The 19,833-nt window shown below is 38.7% G+C and overlaps 1 protein-coding gene across 3 annotated transcripts in view; it reads right to left on the reverse strand.

The window, feature by feature from the left end:
* Positions 1-3,779: 3,779 nt before the first annotated feature.
* LOC145536168 (transmembrane 9 superfamily member 2-like) overlaps positions 3,780-19,833 on the reverse strand; it is an 86,696-nt gene continuing 70,642 nt past the window's right edge. For 2 of the 3 annotated variants that reach the window (XM_081564911.1, XM_081564910.1), the window contains exon 17: positions 3,780-3,977. In XM_081564911.1, coding sequence (XP_081421037.1) covers positions 3,910-3,977 — 68 coding nt within the window. In that variant the 3' untranslated portion in view covers positions 3,780-3,909. Of the gene's footprint in view, positions 3,999-19,833 lie in introns of all 3 variants that reach the window. The other variant, XM_081564909.1, reaches the window with a different exon arrangement.

Genomic DNA, 19,833 nt, shown 5'->3' on the forward strand with positions numbered 1-19,833 from the left:
TTGATTGATTGCCTGAGAAGGGCTTAGATGGGTAAATAGATAAAGAAGTAGTGGGACTCCTCCGGGAGTCGCAGCTAAGATGTTTGAGAATTATAATCATATAGCAGCAGCATTTGCATCAGACAAGAAAAGAGAACTATGAGATGAGTTCATTATATTTTAAGAATAAAAATAGTAAAGCTAAAAGCTATATATATATATATATATATATATATATATATATATAGAATAATTTCTAAAACTGCCTTTTAATAACAAATTTTATGCGCTGTTTTTGAGACGGAAAGCAGGAGGAAAATGCATTCAGTCAATAAACAGTTTTCTTTAGTATTTTGAATTTGAATTTTTCCTTTTCCTTTCAAAAAGTATTTGAAATTTAAAAGTGCCTTTTCAAAGGATTGCCAAACTATAATCCTGAGGCCAAGTTCCCACTGGCACAGCTTACCTTCAGGTGCACAAAAAGGGTGGACTTAATCCTCCTCCCCCCAGCAAGAAGAGAAACCCCTTCACACCCCAATCAAATTCATACATCAATACTGTTACACAGATCATGAGTCTCAGAGACTCTGCCCAAGGACAAGGTTTCATATATTGGTTGACTTCAATTGGATCCTTTCTAAAATGGTTACAGCACATGTTCTTGCTGGACAGGAATAATGGACTCCTGTTTGGGGAATGCAGAGAGATTGATGTTTGTGGTTTAACTAAATATTATTGAGTAATGTCTGTGTTTCTTAAATAGGTGCTGTTAATCTGTCCTTGGTATAGTCTTCTTAAATATGCTAAATAAAGTCTAATTTTAATGCGTATCTGGTTATTGTTCCGAGCTCCATGGGAAAAACATAAGGGAGGGAGACACATAACTATTTCTCCATCCCTTCTCTTTTGGTTGAACAGAGGAGACAGGGGAGAAACTAATCAGAGTACATAGTAGAATGAAATATGTGGGCTCCAATATTTTTGCATTGTGTTTTTCCAATATAAGGAATAAGCAGTGGGAAGGGGAGTGGTCTTCAGGGGCTTGCTGGAAGAGGGAATCTGCTTAGCCCTCCCAAAGTGAGAGTGGTCAGATTTCAAAAATACACTTATGGTCACCAAACGGGAAAGGTGGAAGGAGGGATTAATTAGGAGTTTGCGATTAACAAATACACACTACTATATATAAAATACATAACCAACAAGGACCTGCTGTAGCACAGGAAACTCTATTCAATGCTCTGTAATAACCTATATGGGAAAAGAATCTAAAAAACAGTGGATATATGTATACGCATAACTGATTCACTTTCCTGTACACCTGAAACTAACACAACATTGTAAATCAACTATTCTCTCATATAAGGACTTCCTTGGTGGTCCAGTGGTTAAGACTCTACCCTCCCAAATGCAGGGGGCCCAAGTTGGATCTCTGGTCAGGGAACTAGATTTCATATGCTGCAACTAAGAGTTCACATGCCACAACTAAAGATCCCACATGCTGCAACTAAGACCTGGTTGTTTGTTGTTTAGTCGCTCATTCATGTCCAACTCTTTTGTGACCCCATGGACTGTAGCCCACCAGGCTCCTCTGTCCATGGAATTTCCCAGCCAAGAATAGTGGAGTTGCTATTTCCTCCTCCAGGGGATCTTCCCAACCCAGGAATTGAACCCACCTCTCTTGCATTGGCAGGCTGATTCTTTACCACTGAGCCTTACCTGGGAAGCCCCAAGATCCAGTTCAGCCAAATAAATAAATATTTTTAAAAAACTATACTCTCATATAAAATTTTTAAAAAACGGCAAACTGAGGGTAGGTGGGCAGAGTGGAAAAATGGGGCCAGATGGCTTGTGGGGCTCCCAAATGCCAGCCTTATTCCCAAGGCCATGAGGTTGCGGGGTGGGAGTGAATAGGCTTTAACAAACAGTACTGCCCAGCACCTAGATCACCCCCATTGGGCTCCTGGCCCTGTTGTCCTGCAGCTCATGACCAGGACACCTCCCTTGGCACAATTAAGCCACACAGACCATTCTCACCACCACCACCACCCTCCACACACACAATGCAGCTCCAACTCACCAGGGTTTATGTAACAAGAGGCAGGAGCATGTTCCCTCAAGCCCCAGTTTAAGTAAATGGCTCTGCCTCTAACACCAATCATGACATGAAAACACGGGGCACAGATGAGACAAACAAATATGTCTAAAACTTAAAGAGTCTACTAGTTCCTCTAAGTCCAAGTGCTTGACCTACTGGTAGCCCTTCTTCTCCAAATCTTATCAGCGGTGGTATAAGGAGCTGCGCCCTTGTACCTCTGAAGCAGCCCTACAGAGGTTCAGGGAGCTATCCATGCCCATTTCAATCAAAAGAAAGTGCCCTCCCTTCTCCATTTTCAGTCCAAAATTAAATTGAATACTGACCTACATGCTGTATTTCAAATGTTAAAAGATGGCTGCCTTATTCACACAGTCACCTTTAACCTTGGTCTGTGAATGCCCACCAGGCAGTGACCTTCTCCTGCTACAGAAATTCTTTTACTAATACCTTCTAGTTAGCTACCAGTGCAACCAAGTGAACTCAGATAAAACTATCAGGCAGCAAACCTGGTAGGAGCCGAGTCCCCTGAAGCTAGAACAATGCTTAGTGCAGAGTATTTAGAGGAGAAGGGGACTGGTTCCAAAGCATCTCCTCATAACAGCTCTTCCTCTCAGGCAGGGTTTAGGGGTCAGCCTTCGATTATGAGACTGAAGGCGAGAGGGCTGAGAGGATCTGAAAATCCCACTGTCAAGGGACACCTTTGACCGTCTGTAGCCACTCCTCCCCTCAGTCTGCTCCAGGCCCCAGTCACAACCCTGCTCCTTCCAATATAGAAGAAGGCCTACTACAGGCGACCAAATGAGTCTCTTCTTCCCCAGTGCAACTAGTCAACTCTTTCTCCCTCTCCTACTCTCTTTCAGAATGCAATTCTCTGACGTTGTCCCTCTTCATTCCAGACTCCCCTTCAAGAGCCACACCACCTCTTTGATCCCTGCACACACCAACATGTATTCCTCAGCTTGAGGGTGACTTTGAGAACATTCATGAGTTGAAGGGTATGTATAGATGGTGTTTAAATGTTTACCTCAATAAGACAAATATTTATCAATAATATTTATCGCAGAACAATGTATGAATTTTATGCCGTCTCCCCCAAAACTGCAAGCTCAAAGAATATTTGCAATACAAATTTCCAATATTTGGGGAGTTGTGACACCTGACTATTGTCTAGTTGGAGCAAATAAAGCCAAAAAAATTGACTCCAAAGATTTGTTATCTACACACAACTAAGTCAAGCTTGCACATTCGCAGCACATTCTCCAAGGGCAGCAAGCAAAAACAATAGACAACTAAACAACCAGGAATGTACAGATTTAATTGAGACAACAGTATCTGGTATTGCATAAATTCTGTATGCTAAACCAATGGATATTTTTAAGTGATCACTCAGATACAAAAGTGTAATATTGTTTGTACAATCAACTTAAGTTGGAAAATGTCACATTTTATCTAACATTTATTTGACAATAGTTCTGATGCTCTGAACAGACAAGGAAGAAAAAGAAGGGGAAAAAACCTTCTCAACTGAAAAACCAGTGTACTTAAATTAAGAAAAAGTGCCTCCCTTGCTCTGGTTGTTTTAAATTAAATACCCTTTTATGGTATCATTTCAGGAAAATAGTACTTAGAATAAACCTACTTGCCACCTTGATTTTTCTCCCATACAATCGCATTTTGTGTTACACAAACTGAGGCCAGACAGTGAGATTTTTAAATTGATGTATATTTAAAAGCATGCAATTGGAAGCATATGTATCTCTGTAGATGTTCATATAAGATACAGATACATATTCAAAGGCAAGGGTGACGTGCCTTGAAGCCTTTGGGGGCATTCTTTAATCCACTTTCACCACGCTGTATATTTTATAAATAAAAATAAAACAGGAAAAAAATCCAACTGTTCCTGAAACAAAATGAGAAAGATCTTTGTTAACCAGACATTATAGAAAATCAAAATAGCTTTCTCAAAAATGCAAAGCATGTCAGTTTGGAGAGGGAGTACTGATTCTCTGCATCTCAAGACTTGTACTTTATCCAGTAAAAATCACCAGGCTCTCTTGCTGAGCAAAGAGGATGAGCAGCAGGGCTGGAGGCAGTCACCTGCAAAGGGGTGTGAGAATCCATTTGATTGAACACTGCCGGTCTCTAACCAAAGCAAAAAATGAGTAGCTTAAATTCTCTATTTCAGAACAGATACAAAAAGGTCCAAGGCTACTTTTCTAACACAATAAACTTTGTATAACTTGCTTCAATTTGGAAAATGTAAATAACCATTATCATTATACATAGCAAAATCAGGAATAATCTTGGGACTTCCTTCGTGGTCCAGTGGCTAAGATTCCACTTCCCACTGTAGGGGGCTCAGATTCGATCTCTAGTCAGGGAACTAGATTCCACATGCCACAAGAGTTCACGAGTGGCAACTACAGATCCTGTGTACCCCCCCCAAGACCTGGCATGGCCAAATAAATAATTTTTTTTAAAGCAGGAATAATCTATTTACTTATATAATCAGAGCATATATTAGTTTTTTAAATGAAAGTTTTATATTATTAAGCTTGAGAAACATCCCATCTCTGGGGATTTATCCTAAAGAAATGATCCTATAGAGAAAAAAATGTCATGCAAAAAATATTCATAATACTGATTTATAATATTGCAAAACTACAAACAAACCAAATGCCCCCAAATAGGTGACTAGCTAAATGATGGACTAAGATGAAATAAGAGAGGCAGCAGAAATGTCAAACATAGAGACTTCCCTGGTGGTCCACTGGCTGGGACTCAGCGCCCCATGCAGGGGGCCACGGTTTGATCTCTGGTCAGGGAACTAGATCCCACGTGCTGCAACTAAGAGTTCACATACAGCAACTAAAAAAAAAAAAAAAGATTCCATGTGCCACAACTAAGACCAGAGCAGCCAAATTAATTGATTAGTTTGATTTTCTTATTTAAAAATGACAAATATAAAGATATATAAAAGCAGCATGGGCCAATCTTTTTAATAACTTATTTATTTATTTTACTTTTGGCTACATTAGGTCTTCGTTGCTTTGCTTAGGCTTTTGCTAATCTTCATTGCAATGTGTGGGTTTCTCATTGCAATGGCTTCTCTTATTGTGGTGCACAGGCTCTAGGGCTTGTGGGCTTCAGTAGTTGTGGCTCACAGGCTTTAGAGCACTGGCTCAGTAGTTGTGGCACAGGGGCTTAGTTAATCCGAGGCATGTGGAATCTTCCCCGATCAGGGATCAAATTCATGTCCCCTGCACTGGAAGGTGGATTCTTATCCACTATGCCACCAGGGAAGTCCTGGGGCAATCTTTATAATATGGTATTAGGTGAAAAAAGCCAGGTCTTAAACAACTTCCAGTTATCACACCTATGAGAACATTACATAAGCTTTAAACCTGTAGACTAGAGCACAGCATAAACAAAAGAAGATACTTTCCTATTTTAGGGTGACATGATTATGGACAAATTTTTCTTTAACATAGAATTCCATTGATGTTCATACTATAAAAATAAATTTTCAAATGACCTTAATGTTCAATGACTTAATTGAAGAAAATTCTAATAAGATTTCCAAATCCCACAGTCTAAATGGGGCACCATAAGACAAGTCAATCATCTAGGAAGATATCTTAATAGCAAGATCACAGAAAGCTTTAGGCAGGGTTTGTTACATTTTTCTATGCCAATTTCTAAATTTAGAATAACTTTCCATCCTATATACCATCATACCATTTCCCTCCCACTCTTTACAGCTCCTTGTCAATTAATATGGTATCAAACCAGTCAATCCTAAAGGAAATCAACCCTGAATATTCATTGGAAGGATTGATGCTAAAGCTGAAGCTCAAACACTTTGGCCACCTGATGAGAAGAGTCGACTCGTTGGAAAAGTCCCTGATGCTGGGAAAGACTGAAGGCAGGAGGAGAGGGCACAACAGAGGATGAGATGGTTGGATGGCATCACCAACTCAGTGGACGTGAATCTGAACAAACTCCAGGAGATAGTGAAGGACAGGGAAGCCTGGCGTGCTGCAGTCCATGGGGTTGCAAAGAATCGGATGTGACTTAGTGACTGAACACACACATGGTATAGTGATAAGATTATGGGCTCTGGAGGGACACAAATGTCCTCTGTTGGTTATTTATTGATCTTAGGCAAGTGAGAGTCTTGCCAACCCTCAGTTTTCTAAGCTGAAAAATGGGGATGATAGTACCTATTCCTACTTTTGTCTCCCTTTTCTGAATCCAACTTCAAAGGTTCATGAGATAACATATGTCTCTGAATCTAAAACACTCCTGATTTCCACTTGCTGCATATTAGTCCCATAAATTAAGAAATGATGTTCTGATCAATCACTGATGTTCTGATCTGGGGTTGAAAAGTATGTTTACTTGGGATTTATTCGACTAAACTCCTCAACATCACCTGTAGCCTGGAATCACCTGGGAAGATTTAACAAATACTATTGTCTGGGTCACACCCTCAGCTATGCTACTTAACTGATTGAGATGCAGCCTGAATGTCAAGATTTTTTAAAACTCCCCAGGTCCTGCTACTATGAAACCAGGGTTCAGAACCTCTGGGCTAGCTTATCTGTCTTCCTTCCTTCAATGCTTCCTTCCTTCCTTTCTTTCTTTTTCTTCCTTCCTTCTTTGTAAACAAACATTAAATATTAAGAAAGGTGTGGAAATTTCTAAGGGCCATTGAACCACACAAGTTAAAAGCAATGTAAAGGAGCAGGCTTCCCAGGTGGCTCAATGGTAAAGAATCTGCCTGCCAATACAGGAGATGCAAGAGACATGGATTCAATCCCTGGGTCGGGAAGATCCCCTGAAGGAGGAAATGGCAACCCACTCCAGTATTCTTGTCTGGAGAATCCTATGGACAGAGGACCCTGGCAGGCTGCAGTCCATGGAATTGCAAAGAGTCAGATACAACTGAGTGACTCAATAACAACAACAAAGGATCTGGAGAAATTAAAAAAAAAATTTCTACAACTCAATTGCTGGTACTACAACTTAAGGATAGAAAAAGGGAGATGGGACCTTTGGTGTCTTTGCCTACGTTTGCTCCAGGACAGAGAAAGTACTAAACCAGTACTAGAAATGTCCTAGTTTCTTTCTAAACTTCATAACCTTTTTTCATTAGGTCAGGAGACACATTACAAAAAGACAAACCAACTACAGGATCTTGAATGAGGCAGTCCAAGACAAGCAGAGAAGCCCATTTTCCCCCACCCTCTCCCTAAATGCAGTTCTACAATGAAAAAAGAAACAAAATTCACAGCCTGATCTAGGACTGGCATCCAATACACATTTCCCCCAGGGCCTTCCCAAAGTCTTCATGTACACTTGAAAAAGAAGAAGAAACTAGCTAAATAAAACATTTTGAAAGTCTGTCACATTCTATTCAATAGGAACAACCCTTTAAAGAGGCTTTCCACAGCTACTGTGGGGACTAAATTCCAGTATATATTAATTTAAGAATTGGCACCTGTGACTAAGACATGCAGAAAAGATTTTCCTAACGTTGGAATTAGAGCCATTGCACAGAAGTATAAAGAGAAAGCTTGTTTGCAACAAAGGTCTTAGGGACCTTGACTCTCTTCAGCCATATTTGATTCAGTATTCAGTAAACATTTTCTCTGGGCCTGGCACTTGCCAGTTAATGTAAAGGATAGAAAAAGTGGCTCAGGGACTTCCCTGGCAGTCCAGTGGTTAAGATTCCTCACTTCCACTGCAGGGAGTGCAGGTTCGATCCCAAGAGGGGGAACTAAGATCCTGCATGCTGTGAGATGTGGTCAAAATGTAAAAAAATAGAGGGGGGACCTCTGGTGGGGAACAATGTCAGTGGCTAATCAACATATTGCTGCTTATATAGAGGTCACAGTCAGAGACTTGGAAAGGACCCTTAACTCCAGTCTTTCTCACTTTCATATCTTAGCAGTCACCAAGACCTTCCAACTTGGAATTTTTTTGAAATGCAAATATTTTATTTTACATGCTTACTTAATACTTCTTTTCACCTGCCTTCATGGCACAGTGGGCAGTGGATCACTCTTATAAATACTTCTTTTCCCCAACTGAATACTTACTGTGATACAGAATACAACCACTTTTCCCCTCTCATTTTTTGTTTCTGTGTTTACTGCAGAAACTCTTAATAGAGACAATTTAATATAATTTATAAACATATTTTATACTCACATTTGCATAACTGTATAACTTATAAAAATAAAAATCAGAGATGGTAAACGTAGTTTTCACTGATTCCTTGATTAATTTATGCTTACTTTCCAAGCTCAATGCTCTATCAATAATAAAATAATGCTTTCTATGATCTTTTCTCTAAAAACTTCATTATCACTTCTAGAACATGATTGGTGTTGCTTTTTTATGGGAATCTTCTGAATCCATCCTCTCCATCCACCTGTCCATCTCCATAGCCATTGGGTCTTAAGTCATACTCACTAAATCTCTCATCTACAAAACTGTCTCTTGGCTTGTCTTTATGGCCAGTCTCCCTCTCAAATCAATTCTCCACTCTGTCAGAGTGATTGTAATATTTCCAAGACACAAATATGATTGCCCAGCCCCTACTTACAAACTTTAAATAGCTTCCCATAGCAAAGGTACTTAAACCCTGGAGAGTATCACAAACTTGTTAAGCAATTAAAAATACAGATAAGCAAGGATTCTGATTCAGAGGCTTTGGGATAGGCCCTGGGCATCAGATTTAATTGGCTTAGTTTAGCCAGAGATATGAACAAATACCTTCATGACTAAGACAATGATGATGATGATTATAATAATGACAATAGCTGTTATTTATTAAATGCTTGGGTTTTCCTGGTGGCTTAGTGGTAAAGAATCTGCCTGCAGTGCAGGAGATGCGGGTTTGACCCATGGGTCAGGAAGATCTCTTGGAGAAGGGAATGGCTACCCACTCCAGTATTCTTGCCTGGAGAATTCCACAGACAGAGGAGCCTGGCCTCAAAGAGTTGGACACGACTTAGCAACTGAGCACAGGGAAAAGGAATACTTCCCTTCCTTTGAAATTTTTAGTATGATGCTTGAAACTAGAAGAATACTAGCTACCACAGGGACCAGAGTTAGAATAGGTCTGTAACTACCTGTACTGGGAAAAAAATGTTAAGACCTTGAGGTTTTCAATATTCTTGAAAATAGAGAATACTATGTCCTGTTGATTCCAATAGCACCTGGCATTTTGGTCCATAAATAAAAGCTGAAATAAAAATGATCTGGGATTGAAGAGGCAATGGAATTATTCCAAAGATTATACTGGCCTTGAAGAACTATACAAAAAAGATCTTCACAACCCAGATAATCACAATGGTGTGATCACTCACCTAGAGCCAGACATCCTGGAATGTGAAGGCAAATGGGCCTTAGGAAGCATCACTACGAGCAAAGCTAGTGGAGGTGATGGAATTTCAGCTGAGCTATTTAAAATCCTGAAAGCTGATACTGTGAAAGTGCTGCACTCAATATGCCAGCAAATATGGAAAACTCAGCAGTGGCCACAGGACTGGAAAAGGTCAGTTTTCATTCCAATCCCAAAGAAAGGCAATGCCAAAGAATGCTCAAACTACCGCACAATTGCACTCATCTCACACGCTAGTAAAGTAATGCTTAAAATTTTCCAAGCCAGGCTTCAGCAATACATGAACCGTGAACTTCCAGATGTTCAAGCTGGTTTTAGAAAAGGCAGAGAAACCAGAGATCAAATTGCCAGCATCCGCTGGATCATCGAAAAAGCAAGAGAGCTCCAGAAAAACATCTATTTCTGCTTTCTTGACTATGCCAAAGCCTTTGACTGTGTGGATCACAATAAACTGTGGAAAATTCTGAAAGAGATGGGAATACCAGACCACCCGACCTGCCTCTTGAGAAACCTGTATGCAGGTCAGGAAGCAACAGTTAGAACTGGACACGGAACAACAGACTGGTTCCAAATAGGAAAAGGAGTGTGTCAAGGCTGTATATTGTCACCCTGCTTATTTAACTTATATGCAGAGTACATTATGAGAAACACTGGGCTGGAGGAAGCACAAGCTGGAATCAAGATTGCCGGGAGAAATATCAATAACATCAGATATGCAGATGACACCACCCTTATGGCAGAAAGTGAAGAAGAACTAAAGAGCCTCTTGATGAAAATGAAAGAGGAGAGTGAAAAAGTTGGCTTAAAGCTCAACATTCAGAAAACTAAGATCATGGCACCCAGTCCCATCAATTCATGGCAAATAGATGGGGAAACAGTGGAAACAGTGGCTGCCTTTATTTTTGGGGCTCCAAAATCACTGCAGATGTTGAATGCAGCCATGAAATTAAAAGACGCTTACTCCTTGGAAGGAAAGTTATGACCAACCTAGACAGCATATTAAAAAGCAGAGACATTACTTTGCCAACATGGGTCCATCTAGTCAAGGCTATGGTTTTTCCAGTAGTCATGTATGGATGTGAGAGTTGGACTATAAAGAAAGCTGAGCGCTGAAGAATTGATGCTTTTGAACTGTGGTGTTGGAGAAGACTCTTGAGAGTCCCTTGGACTGCAAGGAGATCCAACCAGTCCATCCTAAAGAAGATCAGTCCTGGGTGTTCATTGGAAGGTCTGATGTTGAAGCTGAAACTCCAATACTTTGGCCACCTGATGCGAAGAGCTGACTCATTGGAAAAGACCCTGATGCTGGAAAAGATTGAGGGCAGGAGAAGAAGGGGACGACAGAGGATGAGGTGGCTGGATGGCATCACCGACTCAATGGACATGGGTTTGGGTAGACTCCGGGAGTTGGTGATGGACAGGGAGGCCTGGCGTGCTGCGGTTCATGGGGTCGCAAAGAGTAGGACACAACTGAGGGAATGAACTGAACTGACTTCCTGTATTCTAGAATAATGTGGAAAAATTGGAAGGGTGTGCCTTTATTTTTTTTTTAAGAAGGGCTGGAATGGTTGAAAGAGCATGGAAAAGACTTGGAATGGGCTGTTATCATCTACCCCTGAGGGTGATGCTTTATGGCTTTAGGTACATGCACCTGTCTTCATTCTCCCAATTACAGGAAGTCCACCAGATCTAACAGAAGGCCACAGAGGAGATTTTGCAGGCATCTTTTGGTGGTTGGTTTGGCCCTAGCTTAAACAAAGTATCTCTTTCTTAAGGAGGATGTGGAGAGTTGTATTTAAGAGAATAAACAGTAGAGTCAGACCAACCAGAGTTTCTATGAATCATAGCTCCCAGACTAAGCTAGCTAAGTGACCTTGAACAAGTCACTTAATCTCTCCGGACCTCAGTTCCTCATCCATGGAATAGGAGTAATATGGAATACACCTCATAACAATTAGACAATTAGGTGAAAATTGAGATAAATGTATGTTAATAGTTGACACATAATTGACTCAATGAGAAATAAATAGTATTATGTCTTATGTTTTCATATTCCCTGTAAGCACCTTGCCAAGTCCATAAAAAGTTTAGTAAGTATTTGTTGGCTGCTTAATAATTAGCATTAATACATCCTTATTCCTTTCTGATCTTTTGTCCTTTAGAATTTAAATTTTTAATAAGACAGAGACAATTTAGTATAATAAAGCACAAAAGGACCACTATAGCTAATAGTTGTATATTAAGATAATTGGACTTTTCTTTCAGTACAGTTTATTTCATCATGCACTGTGTGAGAACATTTTTCACTTCAATTTAGTGACAAAAATATTATATAGTAGACACTCTCAAAATATACTGAACTTTATTTGCTTCTTTTAATGAATAAAAATATATTTAAAGCACGGACACTTAGTGAGAAAGCCAACAGAAAAGCACTCTGAACTTGGCTGATACTTCTTCTGGGTCTTAGAAACTCTTTGCATCACACTGGCTTCAATCACTGCACAGTGATTGCTGATTCAGAGTCTCTGATTCTAAACATGTTCTCTTGAGATGAACAAAACTATATTTGGAAAATAGCATTAACTCCCAAGTAAAAGTGAGGTTCAAAAATAGTATTTCTTACAGTACTATTAACATTTTGGGCCAGATAATTCTTTGTTGTACATCATAGGATGTTTAGCACCATCCTTGGCCTCTACCCACTAGATGTCATTAGCATCCTCCCATCCCAGTCATGACAATCGAAACTGTCTCCAGATATTGCTAAATGTCCTATAAGGGGATCAATTTGTCCCTGGTTGAGAACCACTGCTCAGGAATCATAGACTGTGGCTAAATGTAAACATTTATATAAAATATTTAATTTACTACCCAATGGTAATGCCAGCCAGGATTTATATTAAACCATGAACTCTATTATCATAATAGAACATAGCATTTAAACTTTAGGAGAAGGAATCTTAAGTGTTAGATCTGAATTGATTATTCTGATCTTATGTCTATTATATCAAACTAGAGATACATTATTTCAATTAATTTTAAGACTTTAACTCCTTTGTTGATATCAAAAAGAGAACTTGATGAAAATTTAAAAAATCACTATCCTCCAGTCAAGATCAAGTATCCACATGTGTGCCAATCATCAACCTCCATTAGAGATCTGAATAAAGCGATCAAATTAGAAGATATCACAGCCTACTTGGTCACAAATAGACTTCCTTTCTTTAATAGCTGGTTTCTTATCAGCTGGTTAAACTAGTTACACTGAAACTAGTTAGGATTTGGGACAAGTCACCCAACTTGAACTGAAGTTTATCTTTGTCTCTACAATGTAACATTTCCCTCCTGGTACCCTTTGGTGACATTATTGGCATAGTGTGGCTTATCCTTCTGCCTGTTCTTTGAATTCTATTTCAAAGTGTTATTTACACATCTGTTAGTGTGCTATGTACTGAAAATTGAGTAGAGGAACACCAGCCACAATGCACATCATTTCCTTTGCCTCAAAACCTGAGAGGAAGAAAACAATGGGGTGCCATTTTAGACATACTGAGTTAACAAAAAAGAAAACCATTTTGGAGGGAGTTGGTTACTGTTTCTGTTAAAACAGAATGCCAGCCAAGGCTGTAGGGAAAACGATACAACCCTGCTGATGCCAGAAAAGCATAAAGAGCCATAAAAATATTTATGCTTTTTGACCCTGTCATCTCATTTCACAGACTATCCTAAGGAAATAATTCAAACTGGGGGGGTGGTCAACAGTGAAGAAACAGTTAAGTAATCTTCTCAACAGATTAAACAGCCATAAGAATGGCAAATATAAAGGATATATAGGAACATACTCAATATTGAAAAGTTGATAGCTATTTAGTCCTGTACTTCCGTTATGATGCCATGGATGAATTCAAGTACCAAAGAGGAATGTGGTGACCACAAGGAAGAACTTCAGATGAATGCATAATTATTCTAAGTTAGTGTAAAACTCTTCAGTATTTTTTACACACTAGTAGATATTGCTAATTTTAAAGTTCTCATTTAAAAAATGCACTCTCAGAAAGATCTGCCTGTAGCAAGAAAGAGTAATCAGCAATTAAGAACTGTACTTTTGTGTACATCTATATTCTCAAGACTAATTATTTCATTAAGAATGTCTTCCTCAAAAGTGAAACACCATGAGCAGAGGCAATAAGCCTTATTTCCTGCTGTGAACCTCAAAATATAATGGTGAAATGGAATACAGAGATGCCATTCAAGAGTCTTAGGCAGAAAGAGCTTCTTAAAGAACAGTTGTAGAAAATTGATGTCAAAAGCACACTTCACAATTTAAAATTTTTTTCCTGATATGAACAATAACCAAGATTTACTTTGGAGGTTTTTCATGATTTAATTTTAAAATAGATATGGAGATCTCTTTTCCTCTCCCCACCCCCCGCCATGAAAAATAATTTGCTCTGATTCAAGACAGGAGCATAGGAAGATCTTAAACTCACCTCCTCCCATAGACACACCAAACCTACAGCAATACATGGAACAAATTCCTCTGAAAAAAGCCTGGCAGAGCAACGTCTTCACATGGGACAAATGAGAGAAGAAACCACATCATAGTGGGTAGGAAAGGCTGGGACAGTGATCTCACCATAAACCCCAAATCCAGCATGGTGATACACAATTGGGAGGGAATCCAAAACCTGGAGCTTCCTTCTGAGGACCAAAGGGTTCGTGCCCTACATTAGACACTCCAACCCTTAAGACTGGCACCTGAGAAATGAACTCTCCAGACATCTGGCTTTGAAAAATCATGGGGCTCACACCCATGAGACCCAAGCAGCTGATACAAACTGAAGTTTGGCACTTAAGGGCTCATATGCCATCTCCAAAATATACTAATAGTTCATGCAGCTCAATATCAAAAAAACAAACCACCCAATCCAAAAAAAATGGGCAGAAGATCTAAATAGTCATTGCTCCAAAGAAGACATAAAGATGGCCAAGAGGCCCATGAAAAGATTCTCAACATCACTAATGATTAGAAAAATGCAAATCAAAACTACAAAGAGGAATCACCTCACACCAGTCAGAATGACCATCATCAAAAAGTCTATAAACAATAAATGCTAGAGAGGGTATGGAGTAAAGGGACCCTCCTATACTGTTGATGGGAATATAAACTGGTACAGCCACTATGGAGAACAGTATGGAGGTTTCTTAAAAAACTAAACATAGAGCTATCATATGACCCTGCAATCCCACTCCTGGGCATATATCATATATCTGGAGAAACCATAATTCGAAAAGATATAAGCACCCCAATGTTCATTGCAGCACTATTTACAATAGCCGAGACAGAGAAACAACCCAAGTGCCCATAAACGATGAATGGATAAAGAAGATGTGGTACTATACATACAATGGAATATTATTCAACCATAAAAAATAATGAAATAATGCCATATGCAGCAACATAGATGGACCTAGAGATTGTCATACTGAGTAAAGAAGTCAGACAGAGACCAACAAATATCACATGATATCACTTATATGTGGAATCTTAAAAAAAGGGTAGAAATAAACTTATCTACAAAACAGAAAGAGACACAGATGTAGAAAATACAGAAATAAAGATCAATGGAACAAAATAGAAAGCCCAGAGATAAATCCACACACCTATGGACACCTTATCTTCGACAAAGGAGGCAAGAATATACAATGGAGAAAAGACAATCACTTTAACAAGCAGTGCTGGGAAAACTGGTCAACCACCTGTAAAAGAATGAAACTCGAGCACTTTCTAACACCATACACAAAAATAAACTCAAAATGGATTAAAGATCTAAACGTAAGACCAGAAACTATAAAACTCCTAGAGGAAAACATAGGCAAAACACTCTCCGACATAAATCACAGCAGGATCCTATATGACCGACCTCCCAGAATACTGGAAATAAAAGCAAAAATAAACAAATGGGACCTAATTAAACTTAAAAGCTTTTGCACAACAAAGGAAACTATAAGCAAGGTGAAAAGACAGCCTTCAGAATGGGAGAAAATAATAGCAAATGAAGCAACGGACAAACAATTAATCTCAAAAATATACAAGCAACTCCTGCAGCTCAATTCCAGAAAAATAAGCGACCCAATCAAAAAATGGGCCAAAGAACTAAACAGACATTTCTCCAAAGAAGACATATAGATGGCTAACAAACACATGAAAAGATGCTCAACATCACTCATTATCAGAGAAATGCAAATCAAAACCACAGTGAGGTACCATTTCACGCCAGTCAGAATGGCTGCTATCCAAAAGTCTACAAGCAATAAATGCTGGAGAGGGTGTGGAGAAAACGGAACCCTCTTACACTGTTGCTGGGAATGCAAACTAGTACAGCCACTATGGAGAACAGTGTGGAGATTCCTTAAAAAACTGGGCATAGAACTGCCATATGATCCAGCAATCCCACTGCTGAGCATACACACCGAGGACACCAGAATTGAAAGAGACGTGTGTACCCCAATGTTCATCACAGCACTGTTTATAATAGCCAGGACATGGAAGCAACCTAGATGTCCGTCATCAGACGAATGGATAAGGAAGCTGTGGTACATATACACAATGGAATATTACTCAGCCATTAAAAAGAATACATTTGAATCAGTTCTTATTGAGATGGATGAAACTGGAGCCCATTATACAGAGTGAAGAAAGCCAGAAAGAAAAACACCAATACAGTATACTAATGCATATATATGGAATTTGAAAGATGGTAACGATAACCCTATATGTGAGACAGAATAAGAGACACAGATGCATAGAACAGTCTTATGGACTCTGAGGGAGAAGGTGAGGGTGGGACATTGTGAGATAATAGCATTGAAACATGTATATTATCATATGTGAAACAGAACACCATTCCAGATTTGATGCATGAGACAAATGCTCAGGGCCGGGGCAATGGGATGACCCAGAGGGATGGGATGGGGAGAGAGGTGGGAGGGGGGTTCAGGATGGGGAACACATGTACACCCGTGGCTGATTCATGTCAATGTATGGCAAAAACCACTACAATATTGTAAAGTAATTAGCTCCCAACTAAAATAAATAAGTTAATTTAAAAAATTTATGCTTACCAGGGGGTGGAGGGGAATAAACTGGAAGATTGGGATTGACATATACACACTACTATATACAAAATAGGTTAACTAACAAGGACCTACTGTATATCACAGGGAACTCTACTCAATACTCTGTAATAGCCTATATAGGGAAAAAATCTAAAAAAGAGGGGATATATGTATATGTATAACTGATTCACTTTGCTGTACACCTGAAACTAATACAACATTGCAAATCAACTATTCCCCAATAAAAATTAATTAAAAAAAATCAAAACTACAATGAAGTATAACCTCATAACAGTCAGAATGACTGTCATTAAAAAGTCTACAAATAACAAATGCTGGAGAGGGTGTGCAAAAAAAGGAACCCTTCTACACTGTTGGTGGGAATGTAAACTGGTGCAGCCACTATGGAAACACTATGCAGATTCTTGAAAAATTGAAAATAGATTTATCACAAGATCCACCAATTCCACTCCTATTTATCTGAAGAATACAAAAACACTAATTCAAGCTATATGAACCCCTATGCTCACTGAGCATCATTTACAACAGCCAAGATATGGAAGCAACCTAAGTGTTTGTCAATAGATGAATCAATAAACAAGATGTGGTATATGTGTGTGTAGGTACATATATCGGAGAAGGCAATGGCACCCCATTCCAGTACTCTTCCCTGGAGAATCCCAGGGACAGGGGAGCCTGGTGGGCTTCTGTCTATGGGGTCGTACAGAGTCGGACACGACTGAAGTGACTTAGCAGCAGCAGCAGCAGGTACATATATATACATAATATATATAACACATAGATATATATACATAATACACATATATTATATATGTGTGTGTGTGTATATATATATATATATATATATATATATATACATCTCAGACATAAAAAAAGAATGAAATCTTGTCATTTGACCATTTGGGACAACATAGTTGGACCCACAGGGTATTATAAGTCATGGGATGAATTGTACAGTATGGGGAATATAGTCAATGATTATGCAATATCTTTGTATGGTGACAGATGGTAGCTAGACTTATCATGGTGATCATTTTGAAATGGACAGAAAGATCAAATCACTATGCTGTATACCAAGAACTAATATAGTGTTGTAGGTCAATAATATTTCAACAAAGCAACAAATTCATAGAAAAAGAGATCAGATTTGTAGTTACTAGATGTGAGGGGTAGAGGAAGAGGAATTGGTTGAAGGCAGTCAAAAGGTACAAAATTTCAGTTATAAAATAAATAAGTACTAGGAATATAATGTACAACATGGTAAATGTAATTAATACTGTTGTACATTATATATGAAAATTGTTGAGAGTAAATCCTAAAAGTTCTCAGCAGAAGAAAAAAAATTTTCTATTTTGTTTATTTTGTATCAATATGAGATGATAAATGTTCATTGAACCCACTGTGGTCATCATTTCATGATGCATGAAAGTCAAATAATTACGCTGTATACCTGAAACTTATACAGAGCTGTATGTCAGCTATACCTCAATAAAAAATCTGAATAAAACTGGAAAGGAAAAAATATATACACCCTCCAGAAAGATTTTAAGCCTGTTACTATGCTGCTGCTGCTGCTAAGTCACTTCAGTCGTGTCTGACTCTGTGCAACCCCATAGACGGCAGCCCACCAGGCTCCCCTGTCCCTGGGATTCTCCAGGCAAGAATACTGGAGTGGGTTGCCATTTCCTTCTCCAATGCATGCATGCATGCTAAGTCACTTCAGTCATGTCCGACTTTGTGCGACCCTATGGACAGCAGCCCACCAGGCTCCTATGTCCATGGGATTCTCTAGGCAAGAATACTGGAGTGGGTTGCCATTTCATTCTCCCCCTGTTACTATAGATGTATGCAATTTTTTACCAAAAAGTGGGCAGAAGATCTGAATAGACATTTTTCCAAAGAAGACATACAGAAAGAAGGCCAAAAAGTACATGAAAAGATGCTCATTAGCACTAATCATCAGGGAAATGCAAATCAAAACCACAATGAGATACCATCTCACACCTGTTAGAATGACAATTATCAAAAACACAAGAAATAAAAAGCGTTAGCAAGGATGTGGAGAAAACGGGACCCTGTGCACTGTTGATAGGAATATACATTGGTATAGCCACTATGGAAAATGGTATGGAGGTTCCTCAAAAAATTAAAAATAGAATTACCATATGATCCAGAAATTCGACTTCTGGGTATTTATCCAAAGAAAATGAAAACACTTAATGAAAAAAAACATGTACACCATGTTCACTGCAGTGTCATTTACAGTAGCCAAGATATGAAAACAACCTAAGTGTCTGCTGATGTATAAATGGATAAAGAAAATGTGGTATATGCATACAATGGAATATTATTCATTCATAAAAAATACAATCCTGCTTTTTGTGACAACATGGATGGACTTTGAGGGCATTATGCTAAGTGAAATAAGTTTGACAAAGAAAGACAAATACTGCATGCTCTCACTTACATGTGGAATCTTAAAAAAATAAAACACCAAACTCATAGATACAGAGAACAGATTGGTGGTTTCCAGAGGCTGGGGGATAGAGATAAGAATGTGGGCAAAATGGGTGAAGGTGGTCAAAAGGTACAAATTTCCAGTTATGAAATAAATAAGTCATAGGGATATGATGCACAGCATGGTGACTATAAATAATAATACTATACTTATTAGTATTTAAAAGTTGCTAAGAGAATAAACCTTAAAAGTTCGCATCGATTACAAACATTTTGTAACTGTGTATGACAGATGTTAACTAGACTTATTATGGTAATCATTTGATAATATATACAAATATAGAGTCATTGTGTTGTACACCAGAAACTAATAAAATGTTGTATATCAATTACACTTCAATCTAAAAAATTTTTTTAAAGTAAAATAGATATGGAAACATTATTCCATAAGGGTATCTACTCCCTTTCATACACTATGTAATTCAAGAAGAACCATGTGCTTAGCACTATGAAGGATAGAAAATAGGCATAAGATGTGTGGTCCCTGTTCTCAAGAAGATTCCAAGTTAGGTGGAGAGACATGCTAAAAAAAAACAAAACCAGGAGGATACACACCTGAACCCAGTAAATGGTTCAGTTTAAGAGGTTTAGAAAATACACAGAGCAGGCACAACAGGAGCCCAAACACCAAGGTAAGTTTAGATCTTGATAAGGAAGTATGGCACTATTAAAGTTTTCTGAT

The sequence above is a fragment of the Giraffa tippelskirchi genome, chromosome X, assembly GCF_054371585.1.
Source record: "Giraffa tippelskirchi isolate mGirTip1 chromosome X, T2T-mGirTip1v1.2.pri, whole genome shotgun sequence".
Lineage (NCBI taxonomy): Eukaryota > Metazoa > Chordata > Mammalia > Artiodactyla > Giraffidae > Giraffa > Giraffa tippelskirchi.